Source organism: Alexandromys fortis, unplaced genomic scaffold, assembly GCF_014885135.2.
Source record: "Alexandromys fortis isolate MF-2015 unplaced genomic scaffold, M_Fortis_MF-2015_v1.1 scaffold_243, whole genome shotgun sequence".
NCBI lineage: Eukaryota > Metazoa > Chordata > Mammalia > Rodentia > Cricetidae > Alexandromys > Alexandromys fortis.
In genome coordinates, this window is record NW_026068121.1 from 25,869 (window position 1) to 42,340 (window position 16,472).

The 16,472-nt window shown below is 40.7% G+C and overlaps 1 protein-coding gene across 1 annotated transcript in view; it reads right to left on the reverse strand.

The window, feature by feature from the left end:
• Positions 1-942: 942 nt before the first annotated feature.
• The window catches only part of LOC126490363 (zinc finger protein 844-like), a 22,589-nt gene continuing 7,059 nt past the window's right edge, over positions 943-16,472 (reverse strand). The window contains exons 2-6 of the mRNA XM_050125264.1: positions 7,948-8,032; positions 3,054-3,180; positions 2,232-2,290; positions 1,293-1,584; positions 943-1,208 (exon numbers count right to left, since the gene is read on the reverse strand). Of these exons, the coding sequence (XP_049981221.1) occupies positions 943-1,208; positions 1,293-1,584; positions 2,232-2,290; positions 3,054-3,180; positions 7,948-8,032 (829 nt within the window). The remainder of the gene's footprint in view (positions 1,209-1,292; positions 1,585-2,231; positions 2,291-3,053; positions 3,181-7,947; positions 8,033-16,472) is intronic.

Genomic DNA, 16,472 nt, shown 5'->3' on the forward strand with positions numbered 1-16,472 from the left:
AGACAGAACAGAATGCTGGGAAGAAGGGAAGTGAGCCAGATGCCATGCTGCTCCTCTCCAGGGCAGACGCGATGAAGCTCCAACCCAAGATGGACGTAGGCTAGAATCTTCCTGATGGACCTTGCACTGCCTGTAGATATGTGACTTTGTGGAACTTCACAACCATGACGTCTGGAGGCTTCTAGCATGAACCACTGAGGCAGAGATGACCCTGGCCTATGTTGATGACAAAAACACTAACCAGCCCAGTCACGATCTAGTGTTTAGTTTGTAAAAGCAATGTCTCAGCCACTGCTCTATCAAACCTGCCTACGTGCTGCTATGCTCCCTGCCTTTATGGTCACAGACTCACCCCTGGAAACTATAAATAAGCAAATTAAAGATTTGGTTTATAAGTTGCCTTGACCATGAAGATTCCTCCCAGCAACAGAAAAGTAATGAAAATAAGTCTCAACCACTGTAGCTGTAACCTTACAGATCAGCACTACAGTGATTTCAAAAGTTGGTGTGGACACAGCAAACAAACTACAGACAAAAAGACCTAAGTTCTCGGTAAGTCAGAAAATCAAGTGGAATGGAATATAAAAATATACTAAACAATGATTCTAAAAAAAAAATTTCTCTTCAAAAAATATTCAATCTCACTAAAAAGCCAAAATATTTTTTAAAAGTTCAAAGTCTTTCAACTATGGCTCATATAAAAATGAAAATTAAATAGCTTTTCCCTTCAAGAGAGAAGAAGCACGGCAGTCACAATCAGAGAAAAGCAAAACCTCACTCCAACACCCAACAACTGGGATCCACTCACAATCGTCGGAGCTATGCCAAAGTGCCTGGGTCACTTCTCTTGCTATGCCCTCTGCCGTACACACAAATTCTCTTCTAGGCTCTGAATGGTTCCAGTTCAACAATACTGATGATCTTGGTGGGCATCCCATGGCACTAGCATCTCCAAAAGGATGGTGTCTTCATCTGCGATTCAAACTTTACTTCATTTACTACACTCATTGAATTTTTCTCTAGTATGTATTCTTTCATGATTTTGAAGATGACTACTATGAGCAAAAGCTTTCCCACACTGATTACATTCATAAGGTTTCTCTCCAGTATGACTTCTTTCATGACTGTGAAGGTGATATTTATGTGTAAATGCTTTGCCACATTGATTACAGTCGTATGGTTTCTCTCCAGTATGACTTCTTTTGTGCCTTTGAAGATTACTGCGAGATGAAAAAGCTATATCACACTGATTACATACATAGGGTTTCTCTCCAGTATGATTCCTTTCATGCATCTGAAGATAACTGCCAGATGAAAAGGACTTACCACATTGGTTACATACATAGGGTTTCTCTCCAGTATGATTTCTTTAATGATGTTTAAAATTACTGGACTCTGAAAAGGCTTTACCACATTGATTACACACATAGGGTTTCTCCCCAGTATGACTTCTTTTATGCCTATGAAGATCACCAGTACTTGCAAAGGCTTTACCACATTGATTGCACTCATAGGGCTTCTTTCCAGTATGTCTTCTTCCACGTATTTGAAGGTAACTGGGACACGCAAAGGTTTTCCCACATTGTTTACATTCATAGGGTTTCTCTCCAGTATGAATTCCTTCATGTATTTGAATATAACTGGAACATGCAAAGGTTTTTCCACAATGACAACATTTATACTGTTTCTTTTTAATATGAGTTCTTGGTACTTGAAGATAATTGCGACATGCAAAGGCTTTATCACTTTGATTAGGTTCATAAGATTTTATTTTCCAATGAGTCTTTTGGTGTAATTGCAAAGATGAATCAGATCTAAATGTTTATCACCTGTTTACATTCACAGGGCTCTTCTCTATTATATGTTCTGTGTGTTTGAAGACTCATATGATGATGGTTAAAGCCTTTAGTACGTGGCTCACATTTATAGAAACCTTTTCCCATAGGAGTTTTTTCACCTCTTTCAAGAGAACTGGAAGAACTCAGAGCTTTACCACACGGTTTGCATTCATAAGATTTTCTTGCAGTGTGAGTCACATTACATGGGCAATGTGAACCAGCACAGACAGAAGAATTTCCATATTCCTTAAACTCAGAAGGCTTTTCTCCAGTGTAACCATGTTGATGTATTCCTATTGAAGCTGGAAATCCAAGTAATTGTATCATCAAAACTATGTCTTCCCACAGTGGGAACTACTACATAGCTTTGTCGGGGAGAGACAGGGCTACAATGCTTCTTTCCATATCTCTTTTGCTCACATGGCTTGTATCCAGAGTGACAGATGATATACCTTAAAGGAAGAAAACAAACAAAAGGTTTTCCCATTGCATTCACACAGTTTAACTTATTGTTCCTCATAGAGATGTGGTATAGGGATTAAGGTCTCTCTACCACAACAACCTTAATTCTCATAAACTGCCCCTCTCACTAAATTATGGTAATTTACATGAGTAACACCGGCTTAATTAAGGAACAATTTGTTTATAGAAGAACTTGGACACACCCTAATTCCCTAATAAACATGAATGACTTTACAGTTCATGAATGGGATGAAACTAAATGGATGGATGGTTCTACAACATGGATCTCAGGGAGCTACGATTATTATGGTGACATCTGTTAAGGCATTATTTCCTTGTCTTATTTCTTAGAGGGATGACTTGCAAACACAGATCAGCTACCTGAAATTGAGGTACTTGATGTTCTGAGAATTTATAGTGTTGGTTTCATTAAATATCAGGCACATTAAAATCTGTACAGGCACAAATGTATCACTTTGCATGGGAAAATTACCTTCCATGTCTCCTAGAACTTTGACGATGATCTTCAGTATTCTGGTCTTCCCACCTGTAGCCTAAAACGTAGTATCAGAAATAGATATTATTGGAAATTATGCAAATTTTGAGTTATTATCTTCAGTGAACCCTACAACCATATCTCATTTATTCACCACATTCTCCCTCTCTCATAGTCAATATCACATTGGAACACCAATGTCCAAGAAAAGATTTATCCTCTTAAGCTACACAGTGAAGGAACACTCACATTCTTACCTATAGCAGTGAGGTTCTCACAGGTTTCTAGCATCACATCTCTGTAGAGATTCTTCTGGGAAGGATCCAGCAAAGCCCACTCTTTCTCACTAAAGTTCACTAGGACATCCTCATAGGTCACTGCATCCTAAAATATGCCATACAGATATGTAATAGAAGTGGTGAGACTGAATGCTTTGTAACTATACACTTCACTGGATATATTTGCATGATTCTACACACTCAACAAATTTATTTCATATCACAGAATTTCTAATGCAATCACCAAGTCATTTTAGAAGGAAATAAAAAAGGAGGACCATAATTCTCTCATTTCTGGGCCTTCTCAATAGTATATGGCATTGCAAGAGAAATGCAAAAAAAAAAACATGCAAACAGAGGGAAAGTATTGAGTAAGCATCAGCAAAATTATATCAAAATTCCTGTTATCAAAGAAAGATAAACAATATGGGCATGGTGGTGCACACCTTTAGCCCCAAAACTCAGGAGACAAAGACAGGTGAACCTCTGATTTTCAGTTGGCCTGGTTTGTGTTGAACGTTAAAGGGCAGCCAAAAGTACATACTGAGACCCTGCCTTAAACAAAAAATACAACTGAGAGACCACCAATGAGTTATATATTCCCTCCAGAAATGTACTTGTCTTTCAGAAAACTGAAGTACTTCATTTAAACTCTAAGGCTAATATGATATTCATATGAAGGAATGCATTTTTAATAAGTTTATGGTTGACAGATTAAAAGCGTTCTCAAAAACTTTAGTGAAGTAAAGTTGATACTAAAAAATAAAAGAAAACAAACAAACCCAGTTGAATATAAAGATGGGTAAAAAGTTAAAATCACCTGTTGCTTTTACACAGGACCTGCATCAATCCCCAGCACTCACTTGGTGGTCCCAACAATTTGTGACTGCAGTTCAAGAGAATCCAGCTGGACAGTGGTGGCGCACACCTTTAATCCCAGCACTCGGGAGACAGAGGCAGGTGGATATCTATGAGTTGAGCCCAGACTGGTCCACAGGTCGAATCCCAGGACAGGCTCCAAAGCCACAGAGAAACCCTGTCTCAAAAAAAAAAAAAACAAAAAAAAAACAAAAAAGAAAGTTCAATGTTGTCTTCTGACTTCAGTAAACATGAAGCACACACACAGTACACATGCATGTGCATTTATATAATACAATATATAGTCTATATATTATATATATGTATATATAATTCATGCACATATTTCAAAAACGAGACAAAATCATGGCATGCATAGATATCGAGAATGTTACACACCTGCAATGCAATCATTCAGGAGATCAGTATTAATGTTATGAATGCATGCCATCCTAGTGGGAAGAAAAATGGTATTTTCTGCCAAAGTTTAAAAGTAAAGAAGTGGGTATAGCTCAGCACAAGAGCAAATGCTTCATATGTACAATCAGCCCAAAATGTAAAAACAAAAATATCCCGGCAGACTAATGGCTTAGCAAGGAAAGCAATTGCTTCTATTTACCTTAGGTTATTTAGGGATGGAGCCTGTTATAATGGTAATGGTGTGGATGCAGGATAAGGAAGGGAAAAGGGCTAACTTTCAACCACAGAAAGAAAACTGATGTGGTAGGGGTATAAACACTCAATGCTAATTCTCAAAGAATAACATACTCTAGAAAGTTCCCTCCATCCTAAAGGTACCATATGCACCACAGTGGAAACCACAAACCAGAGACAAAGTATCAAATTCATCTTCCTACCTGGGCGATTTTTCATTCAACCCACCACATTTTGACATAGGGCATGATATGACAAGCTTACACTCAACCCATTTTCTTTCCAAAGAAGTGAGGAAAGATTGGACCAAGGCAAGACTGAAAACCTGCTGGCCAAACACTAAACCCTGAACATCCATGTCAGGCACCTGGAACTTCAGTTTCAAAGGGCTTAGATGACTCTTTCTGAAACTTTTCCCACATCTTTCTCATCTCATTGGCTAATTCCATGGCCTATCTGCAGATATTCATGGCAGGTGTCTCAAAGCTTGGGTATCTCAACATCTAATGGTCTTAAGATGCAACCCATTCTTCATTTTCACACCTTTATGTGATGAACTATTACAGCCTCCTCATTGTGTTCTTGACTGCCAAAGAGATGGTTGCAACCGTGCTGAACTGAAAGCCCAGAAGAAGAACCCTTCTTCTCTCAAGAAAATGTGACATACAGATGACTTGTCTACATTTTCTAGCTTCAGATTTGCCCTGTCCTATTGGAACAGAGCCCTAACAAATTCTGTATAAAGGTGGTTTCTGGGATTAGCAAACTCGTTGCCTTTTCTTTCTCATTTTAGGCTCTTTATTGGGGTGTACAGTTCTGTTGCAACACCTTTTCTATATTTCCAAAGACCAGGTACCCTCTCTTTAATGGCCCTAATCTCCCTGATAATGACTGTCTCTGTTTCAGCTCATGACTGCCCTCTGAAACTGCCTAGCCAAATTACACAGGTTTCATTAATATCTGCCCCTATTGTTGCTCTTTTCCTCTACAGCTCTGCACGAGTCATCAGTAATAACCAAGCCACAGACTAAATGTTTTGTCAAGACAATCCATGACTATTTAGTTTAGCCTTCCTCATTCTCATGGGATACGGGAAGAATACATACAGACAATATGCCAAAATATTACACAAAACATCTATCTTAGTCACTGTTCTATTGCTGTGAAGGATCACCATGACCATGGTGACTGTTATATTGCCAGGTTTTTAAACTGGGGCTTGATTACACAGAAGATCAGTCCATTATCATCATGAATGACATCAAGGTAAGCATGTATGTGACTAAAAATAATATCCTGATACACAGAGAAGCAGGCAGAAACAAACACTTGTCTTGCACTGGTCTTTTGAAACCTCATAGCCCATGTAGAGTGATATACCTTAACAAACAATACACACCCACTCCCACAAGGGCAGACTACATAATTAGTTCCACTATATGGAAACCTAGCATTCAAAGATAGAAGGCTAACGATCTTAAGGCAAATATAAACCACGAAAGAAATATAACCTAAGAAGAAAGAGCTCAAGAGGAAAAGAGGGAAAGAAATAGAGGGAAAACAGGGAATAAGAAAGAAGAGAGAGAAAAGGAAAGGGAGGAAATGAGGCAGAGAGGAATGGAGAGAGAGACAGAGAGACAGAAAGAAAACAAAAAAAAAGGAAATGTTTATTCCAAGTACTTCCTGCTAGGTTTCAGGCTTCCTCAATATAACTTTCCCTGTCACGTCTAAGAGGAGATTAAACTATATAAGACCTCCAAAGTTAGGTTTAAGTCTCTACCTTTTCTGTGAGTGCAAGGCATGATCCTTTGCTTCCCTCCCTTCCCAGTATGTCAGAGAACCGGGGAACCCAGGATCAGGTGGAAGCAATGAAAGCAGCCTCACAGTGTCCTTAAATGTGACTGTTGTACATGATACCATCTGAAAACTGCATTTCTAACTGGATGGATGTGTCACCCAAGACTACCAAGGTTTAAATTCAATTGAACTACTTTAGCTAGTTGGATTCTGAATGAATTCTTAAATTCCAGCCAACATGGAGTCACAAATATGTCTGATCACAGTTCAAACCAATCTCAACTGGGATAAAAGGGGCCAAGCAAAATATTGTGTCTGGGGACTGAAAGGAAGGTGAAACACCTGGATGACAATGATTGACTTCTACAGTTAAAATCTGTGTGGTAAGATATGTGGATGGATTCAACTGTCTCTGCTTGAGGCCATAAATTCTTTTCTCTACTCCTTTGCTGTGTTGGATCTTCCTTCCTAGGCCATAGGTGCCAGCTCCTCCTGTGTTAGTGCTAACCTAATGAAAGTGTCGTTTTAAAGAAATGGTGTAACAGTGCATATTTAAACTTTGAGAAGTGTAGATTCCCACCAGGACTTTTGTCTTGATGGAGGATGGGCTAGTTTTAGCAGGGAACTGAGCCAACCTTGAAAATAAAGCAACCATTTCAACAGTATATTACAAAAATTCTTATTCTGAGCTACAGATTCAAGAAAAGTCCACTAAAACATCTAAAATTTTATGCTATCAACGATAGAAAACCAATGATAAAAGGTCATCATGAATGAAAAAACAATCAACATAAGACTGAATTAATAGCACAGTGACATTACTAGACTTGAAAACTTCAAATACAACTAAAATAAAAACGATAGTATTTGAGAAAGAATAAAGAGATAACGTGAGTGCAAACAGAAATAAGAGCACAGTTCAGATATGCTCAGTGTTGACCAACAAGACCAGCAAGCCCAGTAATGCTGGCCTTACTAACACAGACAGCTCAAACACTGTGGCATTCATATGCAAATGTAGTAGGAACACAGATGCTAAGCTCTTTACAGCCTTAACTCCAGAAGCCTCCTACCTGCCTGCTAAGTGGAAACAACAGACCTTCAAGAAAACACTAGAGAAACTAGGGCTTTCTGAGTTAGCAAATCTGCCTTCCATGGTGACGATAAAGCAGCTCATGTGTGCTCATTCTATGACGAGGTCAACAATAATTATGTTTCCTCAGAAGGGCTGCTGCTCCCCATGCTCAGGAAGGACGGCATGGCCGGAACTCATGCAAGGTAGGAACCTGAGCTAATGCACAGGCCATGGAAGGTGCTGTTTACCGGCACATTATGTTGGATTGAAAAGTGAAGACTCATATAACCCTCTAGGGTCTCTGTACAGAATCAGGACATACAAGGAGACACGGCAAGTGCAGACATATCAGCTACTGGCTACCCATGGTACTTTACAGTTCAATGTTGTGACTTTAGAGAATATTTAGGAGCAGGGCCAGGCGTGTTAATCAGAAGTGCAGTGTGCTGGGCAGACTGATCAGAAGGCTATGCCTGTATTTACACGTACGCTTCCCGCCTCTATATTATCTTCCTTTCCTGAGAGCAGAGCCTCACGATCAAGAAGCAGAATATGCCAACCAATATTATTACAACTAAAGAGAGAACAGCACAGGTCAAGGAAAACCAGTGCCACTGACAACTAAGCTGGTGATAGTTCCCTCGGCTCCCTTAGGGGAACCGCCTTTAAAAACGTAGCCCCCATTGCCTGAAAATGACCCTGAAGTTTGAGGTGAGGAATTCAATAATCTAACTAATCTTAAATTCCCTCCATTTCTTGATGAGGACTATGAGAAGCTATGAAAATGCTAACTTCACAAACTAGGCAAACTAGGACCCAGCAGGAAAAAGGAATTGATTTACCATTTTTTTTCCAGTTTCATGAGCTGCACTTTGTATTTCCAATGCTATTATTTCAGCAAGATCAAAATATCTAATATCTAATTATGCACTATCCAATCCATTTAAAATTCTAGAAGGCAAAATGGAAATGAACAGTCCTTGTACAGAATCTTGAGAGAGAAAAAAAGAACTACGGCTTTGCACAGTCTACAACTGGCTACTGGTTTCTATCTAAACTTGGAAAATAGACGGTGAAGGCACATGCTAATCGTGATTATAAAATAGATGGACAGTTCTAGCTCATAGCTCAGCTGACAGCTCATGGATGGGTCCAAGGCGCATGTGGTACTATTGTCACAACTTGGAAATAATTGATAAAAACAGCAGAAAGCAGAAGGTGATGGGTGGATGAAGATGGCTTTCCCTTCCAAGGTGACCCTGCTGGCGGCAAACATCTCCAAATTCCAGCACACAAATATCTGGCAATTTCAAAGCACAAGCTTATGTTTATTTATCCCATCTTACTTGTGACCATGATGCCAGTCATGAGGACCAGAACCAAGAATTCTAGAGTGACTCCTGCCGTTTTCAAGGGTGCATTGAGTGGGTGCTCTTTGGCTGGCAAGTGCAGTATGAGGGAAGAAAAGCTGCATAAAACCATCTTCCACAGGTTCACCAGCTTCAGAAACCCGCAGTGGCTGCAGAGTAGGCTCATATGCTACAACTGTGTGCTGCTCTGGCACAGGACCTGAGGTTGGTTCTCAACATGCAGGACAGTTTGGTCATATGCCTAACTCTCCAGCTCGAAGGGATCTGACTCCATCCTCTGGCCTCTTAGAGGACTAGGACAGTATGCACATACATGCACAAGTAAAGGCTATGAGGAAAGCCCCAGGCAATGTTAAAAAGAAGCATGTTATTTACAGTATATTTATATTTTACTTATATGTTATATTTACAGTATATTTACTTGAGGTCTAGAATGCAGTTTTCTTCTTAGCAACCCATCATCTTGTCATATTTTATGTAACCATTGCACAGAATATACCTATTGTTATTCCTTGGAAACTACAGCTCCCAGACTTCTCCTGGATTACCGTCACCTGTGTGCGCGCTGGCCGCGCCCAGGTGAAGGCCATTCCTCCCAGATAACCTTGCGCCCCCCGTTAAAAGCGAGGGTCCACGAGGTTTCGCTCTCTCTTGGCCTCTCCCTTGCCCCCAACCCTTGTGTGTCTGCACGTCCCACCCCTTATTGTGTTCCCCTCTCCCATTAAAGTGCACCCACGTGGGAGCCGCGTGTCCGTCTCTTCCTCTTGCGTCTCGTCTATCCTGTGTTTGTCCACACACCCACGCCGCCGCCGTTTTTAAAGGAATAATACCTATGGCCAGGTATGGTGGCTTATGCCTTTAATTCTAACCCTGGGAGCAGAGGCCGATGGATCTGTTGAGTTCAAGGTCAACTGAAACTACACAGTGAGACCTGATCTCAAAAATAAAAAGTTATATCTAAGAAATGGAGATGATAGAAATTCTTTGTTCTAGAGAGACTATTCTCTTGAATGTAATCCTTGAAAGCTAATAGTGTATCATGGAATTTATCTTTTTCATTGGAAAGATCCTTATAATTATTTTAATGCTTTTGCAATGATAAAAGAATCAACCTTTAGATGTTTGACAAAATACACCTATTGACTTAATACTTGGATTTGCAGCTGGAGAGATGGCTCAGCTTTTAAGAGAACATACTATTTCTTTTGCAGGAAACTTAAGTTAAATTTCATCACATAAATCACGCAGAGAGACCCTGACTCAAAAAAGAGAACATACCACAGATACTCCTTTCTTTAAGGTTTTCTGAGATAGGCTCTCACTATGCAGCACTAGCTGGCCTGGAACTCACTATGTAGATCTGGGTGCCCTTAAATTCACAGATGCTGAACTCCCTAAATCTGTTGACAAGGAAATAATAATAAAAAGTACAGTTGACCATGAAGAGATAGAAATGGAGGTGCTCTTTATAAGCACCTTATTAGCCAACATCCTTGGTTCCCATCTTTCTGAGGATGAAGACAAAACAAACACAGCCAAGACACAAGAGCAAGAAATACTGTTTACCTACAACGGACGAGGAGAGCACGGGACTCATTGATAAAGCTATGCTTTTCTTTAGCAAAGGAAGTATGGGGATTTCACTGAGGGAACACATTTACATAAAGGTCCACCTAGTCCTAAGACTGTTTAGTTAACAGGTCTACTTCTGAACATGGATACAAAGAAAAAGCAGAGATATTTGGAGGTAATCTTAGCTCCAAGTCAAGCAGCAACTTATACACAGTATAAAAATATAGACAAAACTGCTTCTAGAATGTTCAGCTTCTACAAAGCTCTTAGCTGAAATGAAGTAAAGCAAGTAGATTGCTTAGAAGTCAATACTACCTGTTAATTAAAATATATGATCTACCAATGCCAAAATTCTCACAAATTTAAAGGACAGAGAATACAAATACAGAAAGTTGGTAGGGGTCATGAGAGAGGTACAGGAAGCAGGTTTGGAACACATGGAAAATGGCCCACAGTTTTGCATGGACATGCTAAATAGCCCTTGGAGAGGCAGAGCCCTGAGGACGACATGTCCTGAGGACCTCACGCTGCTATGGAGCACAGCTCTGCCTATTACATTGTGGTCATCACGTCCCTTACAATTCATTAGTTGTGTGCAAACTCTAAGCAGGTTACTCTAACCAGTAACATTAGGCAGTACTGACAATAATAGTGATTGGTTTTTTTGACATTTGTTCCTGAGGCAGATTAATGATTCAACCACCACACTTAGAAAGAATTTAGAGGAAGTTGAATGTTAGTAAAGTTAGGTTAATATGTTTTTGTTTAAGGTTTTGGTGTAGAAAATCTTGGGGAACAATTTAAAGTTTAGAAAGGCACAGTTTTGCTAGCTGAACGAGGGACACTGAAGTCAGGGAACAAGGACAAAGACAGTCTGGTTATTACTAGCTGATGTGCCTTTCTTGCTAAAAATGGGTGGTGATTAAAGGTGGTGATTTGATGGAGGAAAGTCATTGGTTAATTATAATAAAGAAACTGCTTGGCCCTCATAGGTTAAAACATAGGTGGGAGGAGTAAACAGAACAGAATGCTGGGAGGAAGAGGAAGTGAGCTCAGAGGCCATGCTCCCCTCTCCCGGGCACACATGATGAAGCTCCGACCCAGGATGGACGTAGGCTAGAATCTTCCCAGTAAGCGCACCTTGGGGTGTTACACACATTATTAGAAATGGGCTAGTCCAGATGCGAGAGTTAGCCGAGAATAGGCTAGATATAATGGGCCAAGCAGTGTTTAAAAGAATACAGTTTCCATGTAATTATTTCGGGTATTAAGCTAGCCATACGGGCGGCCGGGTGCCAGGGACTCAGCCCTACTGCTCCTACTACTACAGTGGTTAACCTCTTGTACCCATTTTTGCCCTCGACTTCCTTGTATGATTTAATAAAAAACTGTTGATGAGTAGGTGTACCCTCTGAGGAATTAAGTTTTTATATATAAAGGTTTAGATTTGTGATTCTTTTAAGATGTTTTGTAAGATACTTTTTAGATAAATAATAAAATGATTGGTTCTCTCTTTGTAACCACAAAATGCAGCCTGCCAGTAAAAGAACTGGCTGAGAATACCACCTCACTTGCTTACACTCTGTTAACGTGTAACAATACATGAATGAATGTATGTGGGTCTTTGGAAGATTTCTTTTTCATCTATAATTAAAACATTTAATTATGTAAGGGTACTAGGAAATACGTTGTCTTTTATTTCTACTCATTGTAATCATTCACTTGAAGAAAAATAGAATTTAATTGCACTGTAACTTTTTTATTATTTGAAATATTTTGCTGAGGGATATAAGCTGTGGGAGAAAAAGTAAAGTCAGACCTTGATGTGTTAAAAGACATGTGTGTGTGTGTGTGTGTGTGTTCTCCTCTTTTGCCAGTGCCAGAGAATTAAGTTTTGTTCTCTCACAGGAAAAAAAAAAGTCTATTGTGTGATTAGCCAGCAACTCCACACTTTCTCTTCAGTACCTGACCTGCTAAGAGCTGGTCTCTCAGCAGAAAACATTACAGAAAATTTGATGTGGGATGCCCCTTTGTATCTGTGAATACCATTGGTTAATAAAGAAACTGTTTTGGGTCTGCACATGACAGAATAGAGGTAGATGGGGAAAACTAAACTGAATGCTGGGAGAAAGAAGGCAAAGTCAGAGAGATGTCATGGAGCCACTAGAAGAGAAAGATGCAAGTTGCCAGCTGGAACCCTTGCCAGTAGGCCACGAGCCTTGTGGTAAAATATAAAATGATAGAAATGGGTTAAGAGATAAGAGTGAGCTAGAAATATGCATAAGCTAATAGGCCATGTAGTGTTGTAATTAATACAACTTCTGTGTGATTATTTCGGTTCTGGGCAGCCGGGAACAAACAAGTGGCCTCTATCAACAAAAATTCATCTTTCAGCTCTGTGGATGCCATTCTGACATGAACATCTCTACTGTGCTATTTGATTTGCCTCTGAACAGACTGGCTAAGAGAAAGGTGACAGCAGCGTCCATGCAGGACCAGAAAGAGGTCATTCTAAGTAGCCCTGGTAACTGTCTCTTTAATAACCAACACCAGTCTGACTCCTAGTGACCTAGGCTGCGCTGGACAGAAAACAAAGTCAAGAATGGACAACATGGGCTGCAGGAATAGCTCAGTAGTTAAGAGAACAAGCTGCTCCTCCAGAGCACACACACAGGTTCTATGACCAGGACCCACAGAGCAGCTAGCAATGGTTCTAACCCCAGTTCAGGGTATTTGACTGCCATTCAGGTCTCGCTGCCAATGAGCATGGGATGCAGGACACAGACCTGTATGCACCTCCACCAAAAAAATCAAGCACATGAAACAACTTTTAAGAATTAAAACACAATGTAGAAACCACTCACATCATAAAACATCTTTCTCCAGCTGGGTGTGGCACTCCAGAGGCAGAGGAAGGGGCAGAAGATTCTCTGTGGGTTCAAGGCTACCCTAGTCTATATAGTCAGTTCCAGGAAAGCCATGTCTCAAAAAACATACAGAAACTTATTTTTTAGCAAAATGATATGATGTTCCCCTGGTAATCTGGATAGGAGCCCTACACAGGTTTCCTGTGGATAAAATCTGAGCAATCAGCCACTGTGACACCAAGCACTGCCTGAAGGCTTGCGTAGAAATTGCCTAGAAAGGGGGCCCCAGGACCTCGGACTCCCTGGAAAGTGTTTCTCTGACATCTGACCTCACTGTGGGTGTACTACAGCTTACACACAACACTGCCTGTCTGTCTGTTTGCCTTCTTGTTTGAAAATTGCATTAATTCATTTGTGTATGTGGGTGTACACATGCTTCTCAGTGCACATGCCTCAACGGCAGGGGATAACCAGCAGGAGTTATTTTCTCTGTGTACTAATGAGCTTGCTTGTGTGGGCATGTGCGTTGCTATGCTCACCACAGTGCACATGGTGCAATCAGAGGACAGCACACAGGAGCCATTCTCTCCTTCAGCATATGAGGCCAGGACATCAAACTCAAGTCATCAGACTTGGTGACAAGGGTCCTTATACCTGCTGAGACGTCCTGCCTGCCCTATGTCTGGTTTTATCTGACTCTGATGGACTTGCTCACTGCCCCTCTCACCACACAGTCACTGCCATTACAGATAGAAAACACTGCTGTTTCCATTATTACATTCATTGGTTTAAATGTGTATGTCAAACACATGAACTTGAGAAAACCCACAAAGAATATAACACTATCCAAAGAAAAACATTAGGGAGGATTATCAAGGTGGTTCAGAGTAAAAATGCCTGGGCCAAGACTGAGGACCTTGGTTCCATGCCTATTATCCACAGGGTAGAAGGAAAGAATGGGTTCCTGGAAGCATTCTCTGATCTCCATGTTTGCAGAATAGCATGTGCATGTAGGCACACACACACACACCAAAACAGAAAACTACATCCTCCCACCATCCTACCATGAGAAGAGGCTTCCTGTCCATCTTCTGGGTCCGATATCCTTTCCTTCAGAGGTGATGCTGTTGCCATGACTCTCCTTACTAGCTGCCATGTGAACACCTATGGACACAGCTTGACAGCCTAGTGAGAGTGTTGGAAGAATTTGCTGGTTTTGCAAAAGGGAAGCACATGACATTCAAAAGATCACAATACAGTTTATTCCAGTGACAAAGCATTGCTATGTCCACATAGTCAGCAACAGCAGTCTTCAGTGACTTAGCTTCTGCACTAAAGAATGCCACACAAGCCTTGTCTAAAGAACAGATAAACACACTGCTGTAAGCATTAATTTGGATCTCCAAAATATATTGGGACAAAAGAGAGGCCAGCCTGAAATGATACTATATAAGCCTATATTTACTACATTTAAGCTGGTATGCATAAATGTATAATTCTAATATTCAGGATACTCTGGCCTATGAAAGATCAAAGCCAACTGATGCTGTGAGACTCAGATGCAAGAAGTCTGAAAAACAACATTTATATTATACACCTTCAGATTTAACTTCTTTTCTCCATTTATTTGTTTGTTTACTTATTTATTTATATTTGAGATAAGGCCACACTATTCCGCGCTTGCTGGCCTGGACAGTACTATGTAGAACAGGATGTCCCTGAAATTACAGACTTTCAACTACCTCTTCCTCCTGAATGCTGGGACTAAAGTGCATCCCATTACCACCTGCAAACTTTTTTTTTAAACATAGGGTCTCACATACTCCAGTGGCTTTGGAAATAGAGCAGTATTGGCTACATAGCTGACATTATTAAAAGGAAGCGTCGGTGGCAAACCAAACAGTTTAAAATGTGGTTTTTAACTTGTGTAAATTGTATCTCAATAAGACAAAAATTCTATAACACATCTCTGATGTTACTATACATTTCACTGAAACTCTTTGCCTATAAATCCCAAGACAACTACCATTCCTGTGCTAGCAAGATTCCTTAGAAGTATTTGCAGCCAAGACTGAGGAGCTGAGTTCAACTCTTGTAATGCATAGAAAACCAACTCCTACATACTCTCCTCCTACCTCTACATATGCACTTTTGCATGTAGAGCCATTTCCCACCCTGCAACATGTGTGCACACATATATGTTAATAATAAATGTAAATATATAGGTTCTTATCCCAGTGTTTGGTAATGATAATACCCTTACTCCCAATACTAGTAATATCCTTGACATGCCAACCCAATGCACCAGGATGAAATTAATTCTGAGCTACTGTTCCGAAAGTCTGGACTCTTTCCATTTTATCCATTTGTTCATTTATTTTTTTGCAAAGGCTATCACAGCACAGTCTGAATTGTCCTGTGTTTCCAATTATACTCCTTACTAGGCTAGACTTCATGGAATCGTCCTGTTTCAATGTCCTAAATTGTGGATTGCGTTTGGGGGTCTGGGTTACTCAGTCTAGGGGTTTGTAACCCACCCAGCAATCAAGTTATTCCAGGGTTTCGGAGGGGCGCTACCTGGAAGGGAATGAGCTAAGACAGAAGAAGGAGGCCAAGCAGATTTGTCAAAGCCTCCGGTTTATTAGGGACGGGTTACAGTTTATATATGGTAAGGAATGGGGGGCAGGGTAACTGGATCTCGCCGGGTGGTTCCGGTCACGTAGGCTAGGTTACATTCGGACGGGTAGGCCAGAAGTCACAAGTTGCCACACCTGGTTCCCTGGATAGCTGGAATGTGAGGCGGATTCTGCTAACTGATAAGTTAATTGGGTGAGGGGCATTCTGCAGACTCCCCAGGGTGATGGTTCCTGTAATGATTGGGGAGAAATGGCTCCTGACATATTCCCCCTCTCTTATATAAAGGCAAGCAGTTATTAAGTGGAGGGCACTAAGTCAGAGTCAACCCTGGTGTCAGATTTAAAAGAGAAGGAACTGGGACAAGTAGAGACCCTCCTCTCAAGTGGTGAAGCAATTTACCTCTCCTGGGAACAGAGGGGTGCCTTATGATTAGCATTAGTTCCTTGGAGCTTCTCAAATAAAAGGTAAGCAGACCACAGGGCACCCTGTCTTAGGCTATGTGGAGAGCGTTCCTCGTACCTGGCACCATGCCATGTTGAGCCGGCCTTTACAGCCTCTGTATGGTGTG